We start from the raw sequence: 21,647 nt of genomic DNA, 5'->3' as shown, positions 1-21,647 counted from the left end.
TATAGAATTTTAGATTGATCCCTATTAAATTTAATTTTTTCAGTGCAGTCCTATTCTTCCAATTTGCCAAAATTAACTGTTTTGTATTACCTGTTATTCCTTGAAACTTTGTGTGACTACAAATTAGTTATTCCTTGAAACTTTGTGTGACTACAAAATTTGTTGAGTGTGCTATCTATAAAAATATTGAATAAGGTGAGGTTCATTCCAGAATCTTGGGGCATGTCACCAGGGATCAACTTTGTGACAGATATTAATTCTTCTGTCAACACTCTTCAGGAATGGTTTGTTAAGCCACAGACCCACCTAACCCAACAGTCACTGAAGCCAGCTCTCCCTTTGCCCACAAGGTTACCATGATTGACTTGGTCTAATGCCTTGTTGAGGCAAGCTAGACTGGGCTTTCCTTTAGCTTCTTCCTTGTCCAAAGGACCAGTGCATTTCCCAACAAAGAAATCTGAGTGGTCAGGCATGACTTGTTTCTGTTGAACCCACGCTGACTCTCGTGTTCTCTGTTTTCTTTTCTGTGCTGTCTGAGACCATCTGCTTATTAAACTGTTTTTGCATTTTGATGAGGATTGATATTACACTCAATGGTCTAAATTTGGGAATCCACATTTTCCTTTTTAATTTCTGGAGATGATTTTGTGACCACAAATCTAAGCTCTTTCTGGACCTTTAAGGTGTGATTCACCTAGATATCTCAACTCATTTAAAGCAACTATGTGTTTGCAGATTGCAGGAAGGCTTTTAGGAAGAGGGGACAGGGCAAGTAATGGTCTCCAGAGACCTGTGACAGTGGAAAGGGTTTGAGATGCCCCAAGCAGGTCAGCAGGAGACCATGGGGGCTGGGGGCACAGGCAGGGGCAAAGACCTTGAATACCAGGCTGGGAGTTAGGACTGTGTCCTGAGATACTGGGAGTCACTGCAGGGCTTCAGGTAGATAGGTAACATGATCATATTTAGATTTTATAAAAATCATTCCATGAAGGAAAGATGGATACTTTTGTAGGGGTGAGATTATAGGAAGGGAACCAGTTAGCATACTTTTGCAATAACAATCTAGAGATAAGTGATAAGGGCCTCAGTTAACTCAGCAATTCGGCTTTTAATTCTATGGCTAAGACTCTTTTTTCTACCCCTTTAAAACTTTGAGCTTGCAGTTATGTTAGTCCCTTCCTGAACTGCAGCCTTTTGTATCCTCTGACTTTCCCACGCCTGGTTATAATTCAAAGTCCAGCCCAACTCCTCTCTCTGCTGTGAAGTCATCACAGAGTGATGCCACCCTCATCCGTCCATCTATCCCTCCATCCATCCCTCTATCTGTACATCTGTTCATCCATCTGCCCATCCCTCTGTCTGTCCATCCATTCAGCCATCTGTCTATCCATTCACCTGTCTGTCTGTCTGTCCATCCCTCCATCTGTCAATCCATTCACCCACACATCTATTATCTGTCTATTCATTCATCCCTCCATTCATCCATTTATCAATCCATCCATCCACCTGTCCATCTATCTACCCACTCATCTATGCATCCATCCATCCATCCATCCATCCATCCATCCACCCATCCATCCATCCATCCATCCATCTGGTCATCCATCCACCCGTGCACCCATCCATCCATCCATCTGTCCATCCATCTATCTATACACCCACCCACCCATCTACCATCTGTCCATCTGTCTGTCCATCCATTCATCTATCCATCCATCCGTCTGTCCATCCATCCATTCCTTTCTTCACTATTTTATTCATTCATGCCTTCATGGCTTCATACATTTAACACAAACTGAGGGCCATCTCTGTTCTGGGCACTGTGCTAAATGCTGGGATATAATAAGAATAAGACACATTTCTGCTCTCCAGGAACTCCTAGTCTATGAGGGAAAAGACACTTGTAAATAATAACAAGGCTGAGCAATGAGGGCACTAACTGAGGTCTGACAGTGTGGCAGAAGCAGGGCAGGACGGATTAACCCATTCTGGGGCATCAGAGCAGGACTTTCAGTGGAGGCGACATGTGGGTTGAGCCTTGTGGGAGGAGCAGTCACCTCACTGAGAAGAGGAGGGGTCCTCAACTCTTGGCTCTTCCAGTAGAGAGATCCCAGTTGACGTTGACTCTACATCACTGAGTATCACCCTCTACTAGGGCAGCAGGAAGACCACATTTTAAATTCCTAACATGCATTCATCAAATATTTACTTTGACTCTGTTTTATTTTATTAAGTAGCCACAGTGCTGAGCACAGTGCAGGTTACACAGCTGGCCCCAGCACTTTCTTGTTCAGTCTATGGCTTTTCTCCATTAAGGTCTTTTAAGGGATAACCACATGGGAAGCTCATTCTCCTGGCCAGGTCCTGTCCTACCTCTTGGGTGGGAGACATATGCTTCTTACCATCAAAGGCTCAACTTTCTAAGCTTCCTATGGAGGATTTAGGATGACAGACGATGGAAGGTGTAGAGAACCAGCATAGAGCAGCAACTATGAAGTGCCAGGTATGGTGCTCTGGGTGTTTACAAACTTTATCTTATCCAATCCTCAACATTCCTGCTGGGTCAGTGTTAGTCTCCTCATATGCAGATGAGGAAACAGATTCACAGTAAGTCGGAGAATCCATCTCCTGGGTCCACACTGTCCAGGCTGTGCCATAGCTGAGGAGAGTGTGCTAAGGTAGAGAGGCCACCAACTTCACACCACCCACATCAGCACCATGACCTCTTAGCATCCACACCTGATCAGCTGTCACATGGGCTGGGCTCCAAGATCAGCTGTCACATGGGCCAGGTGGGCTGAGGCTAGGTGAGGGACCTCCCTACACTCATGAGTACGCATGTAGGCTTTGGGCTCAAATCTGTGACATCTTGGGCAACTTGCTTTCCCACTCTAAGCCTCGATTTTCTTATCTCTATTACCTTCCTCTTTGGCTTTTGTGAAGAATAAATGAGATTAAACGAGTTATTCATGGAAGGCATGGTGCTCGGCGCAAATGTTTTTTCTTATTTTCTTTCTTTCTCTCCCCTTTGTCCTTTCTGTCCTCCTTTTTAGTCTTCCTTCTTTAATTGTGGCTGTTGTTGTTGACAGGAGAGAAAACATGCAGGTGGAGACATAGTTTGGAGGTGCCAAGGGGTGCCTCTCACAGGTCATCTGGCCTAGCCTTCTACCAGAGGGGAAATCCCCTGGGTCCCCCATGAATAATTCCTCAGTGATCAGGAGCTGGCTGCTACGTGGGGAATATGCTCAGTTCTTAGGCAGTTTGAATTCTTAGAAAGTTCTTCCTCACATGGGGCCAAAATTTGCTTTCATGTAAAACCTCACCCATTGGCCTGATTCTGCCCAGTGGAGTACCGCAGGATCTCTCCTGTTTCCCAATGAGATTTGCACCATCCCTCTTAAAATAGCACTGCCAGGACAGAAGACATTATTCCAGGTGTGGCACAAACAGTGCAGATGGATAGAACTTTCTGAGATCAAGGAAGGGCCACTGCACCTCAGAGAAGAGCAACAGCCCTCTCTCCCTGCCCCTGCACCCCCTCTCTTCCTGACAGCATCTGCTAAGGGGTGGGTGACTGAGGCCCTGTGGACAGTGACATGCCCAGGTTCCTTATGTTAGGGCAGGGGTGGATTTGGACTGCTGGTCACTCTCTTACCTATTTTATGGCTCTGCCCACGAAGGGCACCACCCTCTGTCCTGCAGAGCTGAGTTCAGAGGCGCGTGAGCAAGACTGTGCTTTTGCTATTAAGGGTGCCTTATGACTGTGTGTGCGTGTGTGTGAGAGAGAGAGAGAGAGAGACAGGGAGAGAGACAGAGAGAGAGAGAGAGAGAGAAAAAGAGAGAGAGAGAGAGAGTTAGTTTTCTGCCTGATCCAGGAATTCTCCTGGATGGCAGAGTTGGTTTCCATAACGACTTTCTGATATAAACATATTTGATAAAAATAAGTTAACAGTGGAGCTGTGGTGGAGCACAGATTCTCAGAGTGCAGACACACACACACGCACATGCGCGCGCACACACACACACACACAGAGAGAGAGAGAGAGAGAGAGAGAAAGAGAGAGAGAGAGAGAGACCTCCTCAAAGCACAGTGTTTTCTCTCTTTCAGCCCTCCCTGTCAGCCTCTCTCCATACGCTTGCCACTAACCAACTAGAAAGCTTTGTTTACCATATTCCTGTATGTACTGGCTCCTTTCCTGCCTGCATACCTTGGATTCATGTTCTCTCTCTCTCTCCCTTTCTCCTTAGTTACCTGAAGTATGTATGGGATAATATGATAAATTCATTTCCAATTCGCTGCATTATCCCCTGCATATTTTAATGACTCATTGAATGGAGAATAAAAAGCTATTTCAAATGAACAATTATGCTGCATTAGTCTGAGGGCTGATTATATTTAAACACTGCTCACATGGATAACAGGACACAGCGACCTCAGCATACGAGAGCTAATTTGGCTCTTATCTCCAAATAATTTTACACCACAAATTACCATGCAAACCTATAGGGCTTTAAAAACATTCATCAAAAGATAGTATTCCACTTTGTAGCAACATTTTATTTAAATTACTTTGAATGGTAGGGAAGGCATCTCTGGGGTGGGACAATGACAGTAGAGAGGGAACCGTGACTGACAAGGAAGCATTGAGGGGTGCTGGGCTATGTAAAAAATAGCAGCAGAATGTGTTAGGGAGGAAGGGGCTGCAGCCCTGGACGTGGGAAGCACACTGCAGGCCTGACCACCATGTGCGGCTCAGCTCCATGCCCTGGTCGTGGTCTTGGATGACTCCAGGGTGACCCGATCTGGTCCAGGGGGTCACAGGGCAATCCCCAGAGGCTGAAGGAGGGGGCCAACTGATCCTCTCTGGGCCCCACCTACTGCCTCCACCAAAGCAAGCCTGGGCCACACGGGGTCCTCCAGGCTGGGCCTGACTCCATGTAGACTCAAAAGGCAAAGAGACTCAAAAGGCAAAGATGTGAGCTGGGTTGGGTATGGTCTAAAACTTATACTTTGTAAAATATGAGTTCAGTAGTCTAAGGGTATTTGCTAAATCATAAGTGCCCGCTATGGTCAGATCTCAAAGTGGGAGTTGCGGGGGAGTCACGTTGATTCATTGGTTGAGGTCCTACTACTCTGTCTGGAGCCTTGATCTCATTGAACACTGGGCAATAGATATTATTATCAATGTGCATTTTAATTTTGAAGAAACTGAGTCTCAGATTTTTATCTGGAACTGGCAGAGCCTGGAACCTCCTCTGGTTCACCTGACCCAAAAGTCCAGGCTCTTTCCCCTTCCCTTCAAGGTGGCCACGTAATAGTCTGGTTTAGAACCATGGCCACCTCTGCATTGTCCCCACCAGCAAATGCCCTTTATGGTACCTGGATCTGAACCTGTCTGCTCTTAGGGAGCACAAGCCATGCCTTTTGGTTGTTTATTACTTAACATGGACTTTCACAGTATGGGGCAAAGCACGCCCAGGCAACTGCAGAAATGTCAGCGGTGAAACCAAAAATACAGGTCTAAAGAAAGAGTCTGACCTTTTCATCTGGTCCTGATAACGATTGTATATTCTGTTTATTATCATTGGCTGGGTTCTGGGTTCACATTATATAATTATTTATATACCCATATCTTTAAATTTGCACAGGATCTGCTGCTTGATTGATTAGGAACAAGGGTAAGCGTGCCATTCCCTATAATGCTCTTCCTAGGGAGGCTTCTCCTCTTTGCATATGTGATTTCCTCTTTCCTTGTCTCACCCCTGAAGAGTAAGGATTTGTGTCAGTTTGACAGACCAGAACCTGCAGACTGGGAAAGGTCAAGCCCCGTGCTCAGTAGTGGGACCGATCACTTAAACACAAGTGTCCCAGCACATGCTAGCCGTCTAACTACAAAGTGGGGAGCTATAATCCTTGCCCCGTTTATTGGGTTTCCCATTTATCTTACTCACCTAACACACTTAGAGGTTCCTTGAAAAAAAAAACAAAAACCCTAATTACAGAAAAATTCAACCCTATAGAAAAGTAGACAGACTAATGACCCCCTTAGAGATTTTTTTAATTCAACCCAGAATCGGTTGCACTTACAGCTGCCAAAGGTTGAGGGCACTGAATGAAAAGGAAACGTGAACTTGCTGGTTCCTTTTCTTTCTTAAAACAATGAAGATATTCAAGGCAAATTTTAGAATCATTGACGGTTTCTAGGAAGATTTTCTTTTTTGGAAGAAAAAAGGTACTCTTGTCTCCTTAATTGTTCTTGGTGTTCTTTGTCACCAATCATGATATTCTTTGTGGAAAGTATTAATATACCATCTTCCTGTGTTCAATATTCCCATTAACAATAAAAAGTCTAATGAAAATATCTGCATGAAAAGCCCTGAGCACTAATTTCGGAGACAAATAGAAGATGAACCTATAAGTGTTTCTTCTGAGATGAATGATGCAAATTAATTGATATCTTAATTAGGCTTCAGCATGAAGATTATTAGCATCTTTAAGGAAAAGCTGAGGACTCGGTGCTGGGGGAGAAAGATGGTATCTGTCAATGCTCTGTTAGAAATCTCTTTTGCTCAGTGAGAGAGTTTCAAAGAGGGAGCCAAGTTCCTGCCTGCCCTAGTTGGGCCAGGTTTGGGGACTGAGGTCTAGTCCTGTTCCTGAGCTGATGGGAACTCGCAGGTACAGGTAGTTCCACTCCAACCAAGCCCCTGGGGCCCTCGTGATACGAGCGCCATGCTGTGGCCTCCTTCCGCTGTCTCGCTAGAATAGAAACCCTCTGAGGGCAGAACCTGCCTCTCTTTTGTTTGCATCTGTAACCCCAGTGCCAGCGAGGTACCTGCCTTAGAGAAACAATAGTATATATTATACAGCAAACAACTGCATAGAGCTTGCTATGCATTCTGGGTATTGTTCTAAGCACTTTATTTAAAATAAGTTTGGTAAGCTTCATGACAACAGTGTGAGGTAGGGACTATTAGAATCTCCACTTCACAAGGGAGTATATTGAGACACAGAGAGGTTGAGTAACTAGCCCAAGATCACACAGCTAATAATGGTGGATCAGGGATTTGGGTCACGGCAGTCTGGCTCCAGAGTCCCTGCTCTTAACCACTGTGCTGTGTTGAATAGTGTTCAACACATACTTGTTAGGTTAAATGAACAAAAAGGTACCATGAATGCCTGGTCCTTACTTCTGAGCATCTCTCTAACTCCTAATTTTTATTAAAGTTGCCCACAGCTCTAGAGCTTTATCCTATTCTATTCTAGGCCCTGCCAGACTCTCTTCTGTGTGGGGTGGGGCGCCTACGGATGTTTCCTGTATCCCTAAGAACTGGCTGCCGTCCTGTTTCAACCTGGATAACCCATCAAAAAATTGACCCTGTTGAGGGGCTCCCATGGCCATGAACTGGTCCACCATCCAATTAGACCTGGACCCTACTATCAGGGTCAGCCTAAGTTCCACCAAGCTTGCTTCGGTGGCCATCGTGAATCAAAGGGTCATTCTCATGCTATGTCTGCAGTGACTTTATGGCATGTTTGCTGTTTAGGCTGCTTGGGTAATGATGACATGTAGTTTTATGGAGTTCAAAACACTTACCAGGTGTGTTTTATTGACCAAGATAGCATTCCCTGGGGAGGGTTCCCTGGATTCAACTACTCATAAAGGGTAGCCAGAAACAGAGCCCTGGGAGTGAGCTGGGGGTCGTGGGGGAACCATAGGAGTTGTGTTTTCCATCTTACAGAAAGGACACAGCAGCTCCTTGCCACAGCGGAGCTGATGGGAGAGATGGGGTGTGAACCCAGCCTGCATGGACGGCAGGAGGCCCCCGGGGGATGGATTGAAGACTCCCCCTACCCGCTAGCAGGGAGACTGCATCATTCAACCTCTCTAGGCTTTGCTTTCCTCTCTACAAAACGGGAGGCCTGCCTATTTATCACAAAGTGACTGAAAGTTTCAAAAGTGCTTTTCACTTGAAAATTGCTTCACCAATGAGTGATGTTAAAAATGACCAAGGCATCCCGACACTGGACTCTGCAGTCCTCCTCCAGGCAGCTGACTCCTGGAGGCTTGCCAACCATGGGTGTCGTATTCCCTCCAGCCCGACTGAAGTGCCCAGGAATCTGCATGTGAACACGCTTGCTGGTGGATTCGAGTGCACGCGACTGTTGGAGACCCACTTAGAAGCAGCTAACACCAACACAAAGGATGTGCTTCTGGGTTTGAGGAGAGCCCTCTCTTCCTCTGGCCGAGGACCAGAACTTGAGACCTAAGCGGATTTGGTTTTCACTGTCTCCATGGCTGACGGAATTTGGGGGCAGGTGGGCAGGACGATGTAGTTGCAGCTGAGGAGAGCAGCCGCTTCCTGCTGGATGCTCGGATGAGGGAAAGCGGGTAAAACCATGCCTGAAACCCAAGCCTCCTCTGGCCTGAGCAGGCAGGCCGAGGGCCACAACCGGGCAGGTGGCCCTGGTAAGCTCCTCCGCTCAGCAGCCTTGCCTGACAGCTGCCACCTGCCACCTGCTGTGCTTCTAAGCTGGGCTGCTGAGGCTAACCCCATGTTTGCAGTACAGAGCTCATGTGAGAGACCATCCCAAGTGAGTGTTGGGGTGAGGGGACAGGGTGGGGTGGGGGTCTTTCAGGCTTGGAAGAGAGGCAATCTCATGGTCCCAAGGCCCTCAACTCTAAAATCATTCCATCCATGACTGCTTTTGCACTTGGTCTTGGAATGCCAAGGAGAACCCTCTTCCAGGAAGTCCTATGTGGGGGTGGACTGTGAGTGTGTCCCTCAGAGGGACGCTCCTCTCTTGAGCAATCCACCCCCTTGTGGCTGCCGGGGAGGCCCAAGTCCAGAAAATGGCAGTACTGTAATGGGGCAGATCCAATATCTTCCACTTCTGTACTCTCTGTTCCTCTCCCTGCCCCGACGGCGCATACCTCCCCCAGCTCTACCCCTCTGCATGTTTATGATGTTACCAAAGCTCTTTGGTAGGCCAAGGAGCACTTGGCTGGGAAAGTGTGTAGGAGTGATGGAGGCCAGCTCAGGCTCTGCCCAAAAAGCTGCTGTTGGAGTCTCCCTCGAGGGAACTCCTTGTGGGGCTGTAGTCAGGACTGCCTCTAAGGAGGGCCGTCCACCTGGGCTTCCTGGGAAGGGCCTGTGGTCACTGGGCTACAGACTGGTTGTCAGGGCAACTCCCCTACACCTGTGAGAGTCCCTGCCTTGCTCAGGATAGCGATAGCTAGTGCAGACCGACACCCCTTCCTCTGCCCATGGCTCTAGCAGCAAACATACAACCCCCTCCTATTTGCGGTATTGTTTATGCTTCCCAAAGTGCTCTCAATATGCTATCTCACTGGATCCTCACGACAACCATGTGAAGTCATTAGTATGGTCCCCACATTACAGATAAACAAGAAATGCCCAGGGGGGTTCCAAGTGGCTTGACAGAGGTCAGGGAGTTGGTACCAGCCGAGGTCCAAACCAGACCAAGACTCTGTCTTTCCAGTTCTGGATCTCACGGGGTTGACACCTCTGCACGCTCTTTGCAAAGGCCATCGCGAGTTTTCTAGGCACAGACTGGTGAATGCTTGAGGCCATCGTGGGCTTCCCCAAAGTGCATTGCCAGTTGCTTGTGACCAAATGATTCAATAATCTAACAAGATGGGGAAGTAAATGTGTGTTATACAGTATGTATCAGGAGAGTAAAAGCTCTGAAAAATCCTTCAGTGAGGAATGGGATCAATTTAGTTCAACCCAGAGTGTCTAAAACTTATTTGTCAATAGAGCCTTCCCCTGCTCCCCCATAATGCTCACTATCAACCCACCAAATTCGCATTCTTTAGACCTGCCTGGAAAGGGTGAGCCAGGCTCCTTACATAACTATTGTGACGGCAAAGGGACAAAGATGGGGGTGGCCACTGTTTCATGGAAATCACCATGCCTCTTTCCATGGCCCCCATCCCACCAGGAGGGGGAGCTCCAGCAGGACTCCTGTGGCCAGCCTGCCACCTGCTGCATAGAATCACCCCAGAGCCCCAAGTCCAGTGGAGTGCCAGAGCCGATGGTCACAATTTCAGAATGAAAATGTCAGTCAATTGTTAAATCATTAGAAACTTGAAATTGGCCATGTTGGGAATATTTGTACCGTGAAAATCAGCAAATGCTAGAAATCACGGCCCCGTCCCCCCCCCCAAAGCCTTATCCTGAGAGCTGGTTTACCGGTGGACCACCACTTATCCTGGAACATTTTTTGAAATTGTTAGAAAACTTAGGAGGGGCTGTGACAGCTGAGTGCTGGAGGCAACTAGCACAGAAGTTTTCACTCATCCTAGTTTCCAGCCCTCCTGAATGAGCTGAGAACTGCACAGAACGATAATCTTCCAGCTTCAATCCCAAAGGAGTCAGAAAATGCTTCTTGGCCGGCTTACCTTGATATCTGCTACCAGCCAGTGTCTCCAGAATCTTTTTTCGGGTTCTGACCTGCTAGGGGCATCTGGATCCACCATGACCAGCATGTAGGTTGAGTCCTGTAACACACACACCAAAAAGTAATGTAGCATCATGGCCAGAATTTTGGATAGGAAAATACCAAGGGGGAAGACTCTCCTTTTATCTCTATTCCAACAGAGAATGGTTGACCAGCCCCTATTACTTCCTACTCAGTTTATCCGCGTTCTTGGGACATTCTTCACATGTTTATTCTCAGAGACAGACATGAAGTCTGTGCAGTAGATATTGGAATTCCTGGCTTTCCCTTTCTTAAAAAGAATAAATCCAACAAGGCATTTTTACTGAGCACCTGGAAGTCCCTAGCACCATGCTAGTGGTTGTGGAGGAAACAGAGAAACCTAAAACAGGGCTTCTGCCCTCAAGCAGCTTTTGGTGTAGTCAGAATAACTTATCTATTGATTCAGCAAATATATGAGCGTTTACTCTGTGTCAGGAACTACTCCAATCTCAAGGAACACTAGGATTCAAAGAACACTAGGATTCATTCATCCCTTCAACAAGCATTTACCGAACACCTGCTATGTGTCAGAAACTGTTCTGGGTGCTGGGAGCCAACAGAGAACAAGAAAGTGAGATCCGTACTTTCGGGGAGCTTTTATTGTAGGCAAGAGACACAGATAACAAAAGTGAATAAATAAGCAAGGAAATGTCAATTGTGATTAGTGCTGTGATGAGAATAAAATAAGGTGGGAAGAGAGGGGCAAGAGCTCTTGGCACCTAGTATGGTGCTAGGGACTTCCAGGTGCTTAGGAAACAGCTTCTACAAAAGCCTTCAGGTGGGAAAGAGTTAGGCTTTGAGGAACAGAAAGAATTCCACAGAAGGCTGGGGGAGCGGGATTTTATTCTAAGTGCAACATAGAACCATCGGAGGGCTTTCGGCACAACAGTGATATGCTGCGGTTTACATTTTTCGAGGATTGTTTTGGCTGCTGGGTGGAGAGCGAATGGTTGTCAGAAGGCAAGAGAGGAAGCCAGGAGGCTGACTAGGAGACCATTGCAGTCGTGTAGTGAACGATGCTGCTATCTTGGACTAGAACTGTAGCAATGGAGATAGAAACAAATAGATGGACTGGGTAGTGTTTTTACATAGAAGGAGGGGTGGAGAAAGAAAACTTGAGGATGATTCCTGGGTTTCTGGCTTGAGCAACTGGGCCATTTAATGGCACAGAAGACTTGGAGAGGAGGATGTTTGAGGGGGGATGTTGAGAGTTCTGTTTTTAGATACGTTCAGTTTGAAATGCCTCCTAGAAGATAGTCAAGTGTGTGCGTCAGAGTCTGGAGTTCATGGGAGAGATCGGGACTGGATGTGTACATCTGGGAAGTCATCGACATATGGATGATCTTTACACCCACAGAATGATGAGCTTATTCGTGGAGAGAGTAGACACAGAGAAGAAAAGAAGTCTCATGACTGAACTCTAGAACACACTAATGCTGTGGAAAGAGGAGAATCTGGGAAAGGAGGCTGTGAAGCCAGGGACCTGGGGAACCCTGACGAGCAGGTATCGTGACAGCCAAGGCAGAAAATGCCTCAAGAGGAGACAGTGGTCACCTGTGTCGGATGCTGCTGAAAGGTACAGCAAGGTGAGGACACAGATTGTGGCCATTTGATTTGACAACTTGGAGATTGCTTGACAAGACCAGTTTCAGTGGAGTTGGGGGGACTAATGTTTGATTAGAATAGCTGAGATGAGATGGGAGATGGGAAATTGGAGATAGCTAAAAAAAAAAAAAAGATGATAAAAGAGGAAGTTTTGGTGTGAAGGACAGCTGAAAAATGGAGTGGCTCTTACTAGAGAGGAAGGAGGACTCAAGAGACAAAAAAGAAAAAAGAAAAAAAAAAGAGATATGTTCATAGGCCAGTGGAAATGATCTAGCAGAACGGTACAGATGGCAGAGAAGAGACAGGGGATTGTTGCAAGAGCCAAGACTCTGGGAAGGCAGGAGGGGACAGATCCAGAGCAAAAGTGGAGGGCTGGGTCTTTGGTAGGAGCAGAGGATACAGATTCAGATGCAAGAGAATTGGAAGATGGGGTGGTGAGGAATGGGGAAATTGTCTTCTGATTGCTTCTATTTTTCAATGAATTAGAGGCAAGGTCCTAGGGGAAGAGGGATGGTAGGAAGTTTGGGGATAAAGAAGAAGGTGTGAAATAGTCATTTAAGAAAGTGAGAAAGTGAATGTACTCCAGGTATGCAGTAGGGTTACTAGGTAATAATGCAATCCACGGTTGAGTGCTTTCAACCATTCAAGTGCAGGCACGGAGTAAGTGGTCATTGGGGTTAACTAAGATGGGGACTTAGGCTAGTGAGCACGATGAAAGAGAGATGAGTGGGAGAGTAGGACGTGAGGAAGATGAATGGACCCTCTTGGCCCTCCTCTTGATCTAGAGAGAGAGACAGACCAATGCCTAAGCACTCTATGATGTTCTAAGTGCTTGAGAAGAGGTGCTGTGGGAACGGGGTGGTGGGAGCCTACATCTCTCTCGTTCAGGAGTCCAGGAAAGCTTCAGACTTGTCCTTTGAGCTTGATTTTGAAGGATGAACAGGTAAAAGACCAGGAAAAGGATTCTATCGGCAAAGGAAATAGCTTGTGCAAAGGTGTGGGGGTGTTTGGGGAGTGGCTGGAACACAGGGCATCTGGAAGGAGTGGTAGGTGGCAAAGCTGAAAAGGTTATTGGGACCAGATAATAGAAAGCCTTAGATGTCATAAATCGTTTAGAATTTTCTATGCAACAGGACCCACTGATATGGTTTGAACAGATGACTGACATAACTGAATGTGTGCTTTGGGAAGGCACGTGATGAGGGTGGAGTATAAGACCAAAGGCAGAGCAAAAAATTCAAGTAACTGCAATACTCTAAAGAAAGATCACAGGGACTTCAATTCAAATAGTAGTAATAGAGATAGAGAGAAAGGAGAGACATTTCTACTGTAGAAGCAACCTCTACTCAAGCATAAGGTGACTGGACAGGGAAGATGCAGGAGAGTGGGAAGTCCAGGATGACTCTGAGGTTCCACCTTGGGCAGCTAGGGGGGTGGTAGAGCCATGAATGTTAGGAGTAGCACAGGTAGGAGATGGTGAGACAGTTTTGGAGTTGAAACATTCGGGCAGAGACATCCTTTAAATGAAGCTAGGAGGTTGGAGCTCTCTCAAGACTTGGCAAATGGGCCGTGGACATGGGGACAAATGAAATTATCAAGGGACAATGTGAAGAGCAAGAACAGGAGAAAGACTACGGTGGAGCTCTGGAACACAGAGTGGGAGAGAGAGAGAGGCTGGAGAACGGAGCAAGGAGGAGAGCCAGGAGGACACGGTGTCATGGGTGACAGAGTTCATGGAAGGGATGGAGATGGTGTCAGTGTCACCTCCAGCAGGGAAGATGAGGACCACAAAGAGACCACTGGTTGTGACAATTGGGGATCACTGGCAACTTCTCAAAGATAACTAGTTAGAGCCCAAAATACTGACTTGTGGAATTTTAAAATCTAAAAGAAGCAGTCAACCACATATTAGATGCCATAGAAAATTAAATCAGAGAATGTGAAGATAAATTCAGGAAAATCTCCAAGGACTCAAAGAAAAGGATAAAGAGATAAAAATATGAGGCACAAAGAAGGAACATATCCTAAAGAGCCTCTGTGTGTGTGTGCGTGTGTGTGTGTGTGTGTGTGTAATCCAGTGGAATCCCAGAGAGAGAGAGAGAGAGTGTGTGTTTAATCCCAGTGGAATCCCAGAATGTGTGTGTGTGTGTAATCCCAATGGAATTCCAGAGAGTGTGTGTGTGTAAGTGTGTGTGTAATCCCAATGGAATACCAGAAGGAGAAAACCGTGTATTTGATACATTCAAGAAATGGTTCCAGCTAAAGCAACAAGTAAATAAAAAGAAACAAAGTGTAAATACATTAAAAGAGAAATAAAACCATCTATTCTCTCCCCTTTCCACTTTTTTTTTTTGCAAATGACATGATTATCTACATGAGAAATCCAAAAAAGAATCAACTGAAAATAACTAGACTAATACTCAGTAAAGTAAGCTGTTACAAAATGTACACAAAACCAGTACTTTCCTGTGTACTAATGATAGTCATAAAGTATACTTTTAAAATCCCGTTCATAATTGTAACAAAAAATGAAAAATATCTAAGAATAAACTTGATGAAAAATGCAAGATTATACAAAGAAAACAGAAACATTACATATGTACATAAGAAAATTTGAATAGATGGAGAGAGACATACCGTGCTTTTAAATTGAAATAATAATTTTGCAAAAATGGCAATAAACCTTTAATTAGTTAATCTAACACAATTCCAATCAAAATCCTAAATAGGTGTTTTGGGAACTTCACAGAATTTTTCTAAAGCTCTTAACGAATGCAAAAAATTAATAAGTAAAAGAAAAAAAATTAGCCAAAGCAATATTGACAAGATGAAATAGGGGATAGTATTGATTTTGCAGATTTAAAAATACATGTTAATAATTATTATACAATAATTAGAAAAATGTGGTGTTGATTAAGGACTATATAAAAAAGGAAGCAAAATATTAAATCTAGAGGGAAACACAAGTTTTCAATATATGATAGTTATATTTATGTGGCTATCATATAGATATAGTATATATATTTATTTACATAGTATATATATTTATTTACAGTGTATTTTATATATGATATTTATTTAATATATGATTTTTAACATATGACAAATTAATTTCAAATGAGCAGGGCAAGGATAGATTATTTTATAGATGCTATTGGGACAATTGGCTCACTACGTGGAATAAATAAACTTAGGTCTCTATATTTCTTTCAGGCACCAGAAAACTTCCATATTTAAATATGAAAATGAAAATCTTTAAAAACTGGCTTAATAACATAATATTTAATTCATATAAGTTAGATCTTTATATACTCATATGGGAAGACATCTATAATATACTAGTACATGAAATAAGCACTTTACCAAATAGTGTGCATTTTATCATCTCAAATGTGCAGGAAAATTTTATATATCTAACTATATATATATTTATTGATATATGCATAGAAAATGTCTGGAAAAATACATACTAAACTAGCAGTTTAGTATGTATTTTGGCAGTAAATGGCATGAAAAAGATTGATATACTCAACTAGATATAACTTTAAATCTTTTACATGGCAAAACAAAACAAAACCAAACAAAATAAAGTTTAAAGGTAATAAACTGAGGGTAAATATTTTTTAAATATTTTTGAATATTATTGGTCTATATTTCAGGGTATATTGAATATTTCAGGATCTATAAAAAAGGATAAATCAAGAAGAAAAAGACTAATAACCCAATGGAAAAATAGACAAATGACATGTATAGGCAATTGATAAAATAAGAAATACAAATGATTGATAACTATGAACAAATGTTCAATATCATTAGTAATGAAAGATATGCAAAAAATAAAATAAAATCCCATCTTTGTCTATACAATTGACAAATATATTTTTTAATGTTTATCCGCAGAGTTTTTAAGATATATACAAAGGGGTACCCTACGTACCCTATGATCTCATTGTCTATTTAAAAAGAATGGGAGAAGACTAAGACCATATATTATACACATATGTGAGCATAACCCCTCCATGGAAAGACTAGAAAAACAGGAAGTTAAATGTTGACTGATGGTCTCTAGTGGGATAATTATGAACTTTATTTTCTTCTCGGTACTTCTCTGTACTTTCCAAAGTCTCTGCAATAAAATACATTGCTTTCACACTTAGAAAAAAAGATCTGTACTTTAGAAAAAAGTCACTGTAAGAAGTGCCAGAATGCTCACTCTTCTCCTGTTCAAGCAATAGCCAGAGGAATTCTTCCTTCCCTACCCCTGCCTCTCTTCATGGCCCCTCCCTGCTCCGGCTAATATCTCTCCTACACTGCTGTCTCATTTGTTACTTAGTGACCCAGGAGAGTAGTCTTTGCAGGTGAGTCTGTGTTGCACGGCATTCTCTTAGGTGGTCATATCCTGAGCATTACCCTAGACCACTTCCTTGCTAAGCAACCCCACAACACACATCTTCAAAGACTCAGTGGGAAAGGAAGAGCTTCTATGGTGATGGTCTTGCAGTCTTGCAGATCTCAGGGAGATGGGTTCAAGCCCTTTTGATGACCCTGATTGCTGATAGAAGCTTCCTAGCAAATATTTGGCTGGTGGGGGTGGTGGGTGGGGTTGTTCATCACAGAAACTGGGAAACAGGCTGTTCAAGAGCTTGGCCCTTAGCTAGATTCCTTGAAGTCTGACACAAGCCCCCACCCATTCTCTGCAGGTCCTTGGAGCAGACAGGCTGGGGAAGTGTGGGGAGGAGGAGATCAGCCAGTCTTCTGGCACATGAGATGCATTTCTCACCATAGCGGTCCTTCCTCTAAGCACAGCCAAGAGAGGACATGCTATCAACACTTCCAACAATGGAATCGTGTCCAGAGATTTCTGTACTTGCCACATGTCTTCTTGCCTGGGACAGAGACTGTTCAATACTTCTCTGGGTATCATGCAGACCTAGAAAAATGCCGGGCATGTGCCAGGAATGCTAGTTTTACTGTGGGCTGACAACGGATCTTCGCTAAGTACTTCCTCCTTTCTGTCTTGTTCCTAAAAAGTGAGGGAGCTGAGCTAAACGATCTGCTTTCCCTGAGGTTCTAACATCCATTCGGTAGATTCTGAGAGGCACAGACATACTGTGAAAGTAAGCCTGCTCATGTGATCCAGCAATCTCACTTCTAGGGATTTGTCCAAAAGAATTGAAATTAGGCTCTCAAAGAGATACCAGCACTCCCATGTTCATTGCGGCATTATTCACAATAGCCAAGACGTGGAAACAGCCTAAACGTTCATCGGCAGAGGCATGGATAAAGAAAATGTGCTGCATACATATGATGGAATACTATTCAGCCTTAAAAAGGAAGAAAAATCCTGCAATATGTGACAACATGGATGAACCTTGAGGATATTACACTAAGCAAAATACCAGTCAGAGAAGGACAAACATTGTGCGATTCCATTTATGTGAAGTATCTAAAGTAGTCAAATCCACAAAAACAGAAAGCAGAATGGTGGTTGCCAGAGGCAGTGGGGAGGGGGAAATGGGAGTTGCTAATCAATAGGTATAAACTTCCATTCATACAAGATGAGTAAGTTCTAGAGATCTGCTGCTCAACATTGTGTCCATAGTTAATTATATTGTATTGTACACTTAAAAATCTGTTGAGGGTAGATCTCATGGTAAGTGTTCTTACCACAACAAAGTAAACAAAAAAGAAAGTAATCCTTCTGGAAGAAAGCCAGATGAAATCCAAGTCCTTTCCAAATGCATGGCACGACCTGAAGCCTGCAGCATGCTCTGTCGGTAAGGCCACGGGGAAATGGGGGCCTCATAACATTGCTTTGAGAATGCATGAAATGAGGCAATGGGCCTTTTGACTCAACAAGCCCATTTCTGCGATTTTTTTCCCCTGTAGGTATCTGCACACCTATGAAATGACTTGCATGTAAGGTTATTTATTTAAGCTCTGTCTGTAATAGCAAAAGTGGGAAATAACTCACATGTCCACCAGCTGGGGACTGGTTAATCAACAATGGTACATACAGTGGAAAACTTTAGAGCTGTAAAAAACAACGAAGATCTCTAAGATCTGATATGAAAAGCTCTCAGGATAAATTAAGTGAAAAAAAGCAATGTGCAGAACGGCATATCTACTACTTTACTTTAATAAAAGAAAGAGAAAATAAGATATTTCTTCACATTTGCTTGTATTTGCATAAACAAACTCTGGAAGGATACTTAAAAAAAATCTAATAGAGGCCGTGGGTGGCGGTAGTGAGATGGGTAGATGGGATAGACGTGGGATATGGTCTTCTATATGCGTGTTCTGTCGTTTTGATTTCTGAGCCATGTGAATACATTACCTACTAAAAATAAACTTAAATTATAAAATAAAGTGAGATGTATAGGAATCACATAGTGTTGTCTTGGAGATGTCAGTCTCTAGTCTCTCTCTCACTGTTGCTAATAGGTAAAGAATGATGGCCTTATCCCTTTGTGGCAAGGAGAGCCCAGGAAATCCTCATTCCATTTTTAAAGGGCCCTTGAGGGAAAGGCAACTGCGGGAATAGAGCCCTGGGCACTGTGGGGCTCGGCGTGAGCAAAGTACAGGAAGCCACGTTAACAGATCACAGTGCTTTGGGATGATGATGACATAGAAGCAGAATTAGATCTGGACTTGTCCAGGTGAATTGTTTAAAGGTATATTATTTTAAGTACAGCAAAATATGGTAAAGTGTAAGTATAGTATTTTAAAGGGATATTTATGAGGCATAATTTACATCCCACAAACTTCACCCCTTTGAAATGTACATTTCAATGATTTTTTTGTAAATTAACAGAGTTGTGTAACTATCATCGTAATCTAAATTTAGAACATTTTCATAACCCCAAAAAGAAGCCTTGTGCTTATTCACAGTCATTCCCTGTTCCTTTCCCCAGTTCCGGGCAACCACTAATCTGTATCTGTCATTATAATCTCCTTTTTGCATTTCCTAGGCATTTCATATAAGTGGAATCATATAATATACGGTCTTTTGTACTGTCTTCTTTCACTTAGCATAATGTTTTTGAAGCTCATCTACGTTGTAGCATGTATTGGTATTCCTACCTTTTTATAGCTGAATAATATTCCACTGCATGAAGAGGCCACATTTGTTTAACCTGTTGATGGACATTTGGGTTGTTTCCACTTTTCGGCCATTATGAATGATGCCGCTGTGCACATTGGCTACCAGTCTTTGTGTGGACATTTGTTTTCAATTATCTTGGGTAGATAACTAGATTAGAATTGCTGGGTCATATGGTAAATTTATGTTTAACATAAACTTATTTTAAGAAACTGTCAAACCATTTTCTAAAGTGGTTGCCCCATTATACAATCCCAGCAATAGTGAGTGAAGTTTCCAGTTTCTCTACCTCCTCATCAACACTTGTTGGTGTCTGTCTTTTGACTGTAGCCATTCTAGGGGCTGCAAAGTGGCATCTCGTGTTTTTAATTTGCATTTCCCTAATGAGTAGTGACGCTGAGCATCTTTTCATGTCCTTACTGATTATTCATATATCTTCTTTGGTGAAATGTCTATAACAACCTTTTGCCCATTTTTCAATTGCATGACTGATCTTCTTATTCCAGAAGGGAGAAGGGAGACAGTGAGGTGGGTTCAAGGCAGGAGGGGCTACTGCCATGGAGCCCCACTCTGACCACTTGTCAGAGCTGGGCGTGTCTCATCCTTGAACTTCAGGCTTCTGCCCTCAGTCACCATCTGCATGTGCAAGTGGGGTTGTCTACTCACTGTGCTTCACTACAACACTGATTATTTCCCTAGAGAAATGTCAGCCTACAGGATGGTCTGCACCCCAAGCTGTACTGCAACCCAGTGAGCAGGAGCACCCGCTGACACTGACCCCTCCCCCCAGGTCCACTGCCCCACCAGCCACCTTCAGACAGGTGGTTGAGGCCCAGGAGTCTGCCTCCCATCCCGGCTTTCTTCAGTCAAGTTCCCTTAGCTGGTTTGCGTTCTCTCATGCCCCACAAATCCCAGGGTCAGGAGATCAGGGAGGTGTCATCGCCCCCAGTTGCCACATCCTTCCCTGTGGCTCAGGCCATTCAAATCTATGTATGTCCTCTTTCTGTCTTGGTTGTTGTCATCGATGACCACTTGGTTGCTACTGCTGATTCATCAAAGGCAATGACACCTGCTCACTGTCCTCTCTTCCCCACATCATACTGTCATCCTGGTGACTTCAGCAACCACATGGAGCTCCCGTCCAACACCATGGCCTCTCTGGTTCCCGGATCTTTGCATCTCAGGCAGTCTTCTCTCTGTCTCAACCATTGACTTCCACAGTCACACCCTGAAACTTGTTATCCCTCAAACCTCCACCTCCAAAAATCACTAATTCTGGCCGTAATCTCCTTTCTGTTCAGCTTGCTTCTTCAACTGTGCCTGCTGGGACTAATCTTCCACCTCAAGGGAGGCTCCAGACCTTTGGAAACTCCTTTCTCAAAGCCCATCAGCTCCCTATTTTCTTTGCTTGTGTCTTAATCCAGCTTAAATTGCCAGAACCTGGATTCCTCCATCCCTCTGTCTTTTAAATATATTTCCTTGACAAAACCCCAAGGATGGGTAAACCCAACTTTCCTTTACTTCTTTGTGTGACCTGAGCAGTGAGCACTGCAGGAAAAAGTCATACCACGTAGGAAATTGGCTCCACCATATATTTTTGGTCAACAGCTTCATTCTGGTCCCTCAGTACCACTCTGAATTTCTCTAGTCAGCGTGGTCTCCCATTCTTGGTAATGACTTCCCAAGATTTTAAACCTTATCTGATAGCTTTCAACCTCCAGCCTCCCTGCCCGCATCCATCTCTTGGCAGATGACTTTCTCAGCAATAACTTCTCAGAGGAAATTGAAGGCATCACAGGATAAGTTCTTCAAGATCTGCTTCAAAGCCTGCAACCCTAAGTGTCTCTGCCCCTTGTCTTCTCCCCTCCGGCTGTGTTAGAGAAACAGACTGGCCTAAGCCCAAGACTGATGAGATCACTTCCTCCAGCCGTGCTTTGGGTCCTCTCCCCACCATTAGTAATGTCTTCCCTCTCCTGAATATTCCATTCTCCTGTTCCTCCATATCATTAAAACATGATCAAGTATCTTTCATCTTTAAAAAATGCCTTCTTTGGCCCCATATCATCCACACCTTTCCCTGTTCCCTTGTCTCCTCCCCACTTCATAGGCAAACCTCACGAAAGAAGTGTCAACACCCTCTGTGTGTTTTCTTACTCCCCATTTACCCCTTACCCCAGTGCCTCTGCTGCAGCCCTCGCCAGGGTCACCACCTGCATGATACCAGATGAAGTGGACATTTCCTAGTCCTCATTCCCCTGGCGTCTCAGCTGCACTTGATGCGGCAGGCCGCCCCTTCTTTACTGAAGTACCGTCTTCCCCTGACTTCTGTGACGCCATGCCCCTCCTTCCTTGAGGTTAGCGCTCCCCAGGGCTGGCTCCTAGACTCTCTTCTTTTATGACTCAAACTCCTTCTCAGGAATGTCCATTTCTCTACCT

General features: G+C 44.2%; 1 protein-coding gene across 1 annotated transcript in view; it reads right to left on the bottom strand.

Annotated features, from left to right (window-relative positions):
* Positions 1–21,647, bottom strand: part of PEBP4 (phosphatidylethanolamine binding protein 4) — a 188,013-nt gene that overhangs the window by 81,404 nt on the left and 84,962 nt on the right. Inside the window, 1 exon segment of the mRNA XM_063087712.1 lies at positions 10,425–10,523. Coding sequence (XP_062943782.1) covers positions 10,425–10,523 — 99 coding nt within the window.

This window comes from Cynocephalus volans, chromosome 2 (assembly GCF_027409185.1).
Source record: "Cynocephalus volans isolate mCynVol1 chromosome 2, mCynVol1.pri, whole genome shotgun sequence".
Taxonomy (NCBI): Eukaryota; Metazoa; Chordata; class Mammalia; order Dermoptera; family Cynocephalidae; genus Cynocephalus; species Cynocephalus volans.
This window is presented reverse-complemented; position numbering and strand designations above follow the sequence as displayed.